The 4,216-nt window shown below is 45.5% G+C and overlaps 1 protein-coding gene across 1 annotated transcript; it reads left to right on the top strand.

Moving 5' to 3' along the window:
* Window positions 1-1,962: 1,962 nt before the first annotated feature.
* On the top strand, window positions 1,963-3,339 carry LOC104467151 (maleylacetoacetate isomerase-like; the record flags this gene model as incomplete). The annotated part of the gene is made up of 3 exons (XM_010080806.1): window positions 1,963-1,977; window positions 2,491-2,542; window positions 3,272-3,339. Coding segments are annotated over exons 1-3 (135 nt in total), but the record flags the coding sequence as incomplete, so codon positions are not given.
* Window positions 3,340-4,216: the final 877 nt, after the last annotated feature.

Here is a 4,216-nt window from a genome sequence, read left to right on the forward strand (position 1 = left end):
GGGATCGAGAGGTGAACAAACAGCCTTTGCCTTTCCAAGTGCGTCCTGAGTGTAGCCTGGACGGCGGTGGTATCACCATAGTGAAGCAGACAGGCTTGGAAACCTCAGGGCTCAACACACAAAGTTTTGGGGTGTCTCATCCATCTTCTTAATGCATTTCCCAGATTTTTAGTCTAGATTGGAATTTAAGCCCAAACTTTCCTCACTGCACCAGTGATGCTGGAAGTGAAAACAGAACCAAACCAGAAATCTCAGTAGACACGAAGCAAATGTTGTCCTGCTGCTATCCTCCCAGTTCCAACCGGTCTAACCAGCAGCTTATGGGGATTGTACCCCACGGGGCTGTAAATGGAGACAGTTCTTGCCTGCTATTCCCCTGGCAGGTGCTCAGTTCTTCCTCTGAGGAACACTAGCTATAATGTCACTCTGGGGCCTGTCCATTGAGGACAAAACACTCGTGCTATCTCTAGTCTTTACTTGGCTGATTGTTTTGCCTGTGATCTGCCCTGCTGCCGGGAGCAAAACAGCATGAACTTAAGAGATCGCTCCAGGCCCAGCCTTTGGGGACACAGTTCCCACCTGAGGGATGGGTTGTTTTCCATGTTCTTTTTGGTGAAATCCCCTGGGGTCTGGAAATTATAGATGGAAGCAATTAGCTGAGCACAATTTATTACAAATTATAGTGCAGGCCACAAAAATAAGGAACTGTAGAGAGGATCAGGAGCAATGTCTGTGCCAGCTGAGAGGCCGGAGTCCACAACAGACGTGGTGAAAGACATGAATTTCTGAGCCAAAAAACTCATCAGCAAGGTCCCCAGGAAAAACAAGTAAAAATAGTATGTCACGAATGCTCTATGTTTCCCTTTTGAAGTAATGCTTTGTTTCTTTCCCTGCAACCCAGTAGGCTAGACATTTGAAAAAAAAGCATAGCTGAGATTTCTGACATCCTGATTCCAGAAGCAGATAATTTAAGAAAATCAGTAAATACTATATCCACAAAAGTGTTGCCAATACTGCCATCACTTCCCTCCTCACTTATAAACCATTTCTCTAGTAAATTTTGACTAGAATAATTTAATCAAATGCATACCTCATCTAAAGTTATTTGAACCAATCTAAACTGTAAGAGAAGCATGGAGTTTACAAAGAGGACTGGAGCACAGAGATCCTCAGGGTCTCTTTGGTTTTCTGTTGACAGATGGTGTGTCAGTGAGCAAATCCATGTGTTTTTCTGCCTTGCTGTCAGTCTCTGGTATAATTTCTATGCATTTTGGGAGGGTGGAAACACAGAGAGATCCCTGGCATTCCATCAGCTCTATGGAGGGAAGGAGAGAGATGATTACGGGTTTGTTTAGAGACATGCATGGTACCAATTTCCTGTGTGGAAAGACCGTAACACAGAAAACCAAGCTTCATATTTTGCACTAAGTTGGCCTGGGAGCAGAGTAGCAGCCTCTCCCAGGCACACAAGGTAGAAAACCCTCAGCACCGAGGAGGGCTATAGGAGGACTCTGAGGGACCTCCCGGCAAAGGCAGCCCGTGTTCAGTGAGCCAGCAGTCGTTCCCTAGTGAAACAAATTCTCCACATGGCTTCAGTTTCCTTGTTTTGTTCCCCAGGGCTATCTTTCTGTATTGGAAACTGCTGAGAGCCTGACAGGCTCTCTAGATATCTTATTTATTTCTGGACAAAAAGCTAGGGCAATAAGGATGGTTCCTAAATATGCTTCCAACCTCAAAGCTGGTTAAAGGGTTGGGGCTGCAGCACAGCACACAGGAATGCAGATGTAGCTGACTGCAGTTCTCAGGGTTGAATCTGACTGGCTGGTTTCCATGCCCTCAGCACAGATTTGGGGGCATAGTCCTTTTCTCATTGGCTTTACGAGAGAAGCGTTACCCCATCCCTAAGTTAAAAGGGAAAGCAAAGAGGTTTTTACTTCCTGAAGTAGACTGCATGCACTGACCATGGCATCTGAAAAGGTAAGAGCTTGGACAGGGTGAAAGGGTCTGTGAAAGCTGCTTTGGTGCTAGAGTTCAGGTAGAGATGAGCTGTCTTTCCTCTTGGCATTTACCTGGAACAGCAGTAGCTCTTCTTATTTGGAAAGAGCCCTTACCCTGCCCTGCATGGCTGGAAAAGCCATCTCGTGCCACACAAATACCCAGTGCAGGTGCTTGGCATAATCAGTGGGGAATTTCCTTAAAAATCCAAGGTAGGATAAAAGTTAGCAGCATCTGATAGGTACAGAGAGGGAAGCTTTGTAGGGGATAATTTTAAGGTTGCTTATGCATTACTGGAAACAGGTGGAACTAAATATTGAGAGGGCCAGCATGAAAGACAGGGACACTACCTGTATGCCCAAAACAGGAACAGTCACTTTCAGAAAGGAGCCCTCTCTGCCCTGTCTCACAGTTCCTGAAATGCCTTCTGTTCATGTATTGTTCTTATATGGTGTTTCCACAATATAACCACTTTAGCTGTTTTTCTTTTCTCAGCCGATACTTTATAGCTATTTCCGAAGTTCCTGCTCTTGGAGAGTGAGAATTGGTAAGATCCAGTGTTGACCTCTCTTTTATTGTTTTGGTGTTATTGCAGTATCATCCCCTTCACTAACCCAATTAATCAGTCACTTATTAAGAGAGAAATCAGCAAACATGATCCTGGAACAGCAAGGCATTTCCACCCCCTTCTGTGGAGTGGGAGGGAAGGGAGTACCACAGCCTGCCTGGAGCAGGGGGAAGGGAGCAGAACAGATGGAAGGGCTTCATGCAGCCTGCAGCTAGTTAGAGGGAATGACTCCTTTTGTAAAGCTAACATGATGCAGATGGCTGATTCTTTCACATTATCTAGAAGGGCCCTGTCCTCTGTTTTCACACTGATACTGCCTCAGACTCTGGTCTGCCCAGGTCTTGAGAGCTAAGGAGGGCTGGGAATGGTCCCTACTTGGACTGAGACAGTCTTAAGCAAGGGTTCGCAGGTGAGCACAGGCCCCCCTGCCCTGTATAAGCACCATCATCAGGGGCTTTGCTGCGAAGAGTGGCAAAGCTTATTTTGAGTAATGCAGGGGTTTTGCCACAACTGATCTTTAGTGCTTTGGTCCTTCACTTGCCAGAGCACTATCTTCTCAGTGGACTTGGGCCACCTTTCTTGAAGAATAAGGTTGGTTTTGGTTTTAAAGCCATTCTTTTTTTCAAATGGAGATGGTAAGATTTTCCTGAGCTCATTACCAATGAAACTGGTGTGCCTGTCTGAAGCTGTACATTCTCTTCTCCCAAGCACTGGCTCTGAAAGGGATTGCCTATGATGTGGTGCCAGTGAACCTCCTGAAGGATGGGGGACAGCAGGTAAGGATACAGCTGCCATTGCTCTCTCCAGGGGTACTGAACTTGGGGATCATTAGAAGAGTTGGGATCAGCACTAAAAGTTCATGGGGAAAGTCACTGAATTCCTTACTGCTTCTCTGTGATTAATACTTGTGTTATCCTGGCATGCAGGATAGAGGGAGATGCCTGCAGGAGGCTGTCCTGGTTTTGGCTAGGACGGAGTAATGTAACGTAAGATGTAATCAATCTGCCAGTCCTCTCCATATTTATATTTTAACCAACATCCTTCATAACAGAGGGATTTTAACTGCTTGGCTTGCTTAATTGCAGCACAAGTTTCACATTCATGGATAACATCTGTGCAATAGTGTCCACAGTTAAATCCACCCCTCCATCACAAGCCCATCTATATGTTGCATTTCTTCCTTGATGTTACCTGAGGTGTCATGGACCCAGCGAGCTAAGAATTTTTCACCCTTATGTTGCCAGTCTACATCCACCTAAGACACTTTAACCTTAGGAGCCCAATCTACCTGTTGGTTGTTTTGATGTTCTTCAGTGGCCTGACTCCTGGGTACATGAGCATCTAGTGGGGGTCCTTAGCTGGGAGTAGTGCAGCTGGTAGTATCACCAGCTCAATGTGCCAGTATGGGCTAGGACGGAGTTGAAGAACTAGAACTGTAATAATGACACTGCTGCAGTACTACCCATCCTGGGCTTTGCATTGATGGTTTATCAAGAAGTAAGGCAGCCTGGCCTTGGATGAAGTGATCCCTAAGCCCCAGTGAGAGCTTGCTGTAGGCTAATAGTATAGCATAACTTACTGTAAATATTAGTACTGAGGTAGAGGGAGAAGCCAGGTAAAAAAAAATTAGCTAGGTATATATATATATATAAA

The sequence above is a fragment of the Pterocles gutturalis genome, unplaced genomic scaffold, assembly GCF_000699245.1.
Source record: "Pterocles gutturalis isolate BGI_N339 unplaced genomic scaffold, ASM69924v1 Scaffold41384, whole genome shotgun sequence".
Classification (NCBI taxonomy): Eukaryota; Metazoa; Chordata; class Aves; order Pterocliformes; family Pteroclidae; genus Pterocles; species Pterocles gutturalis.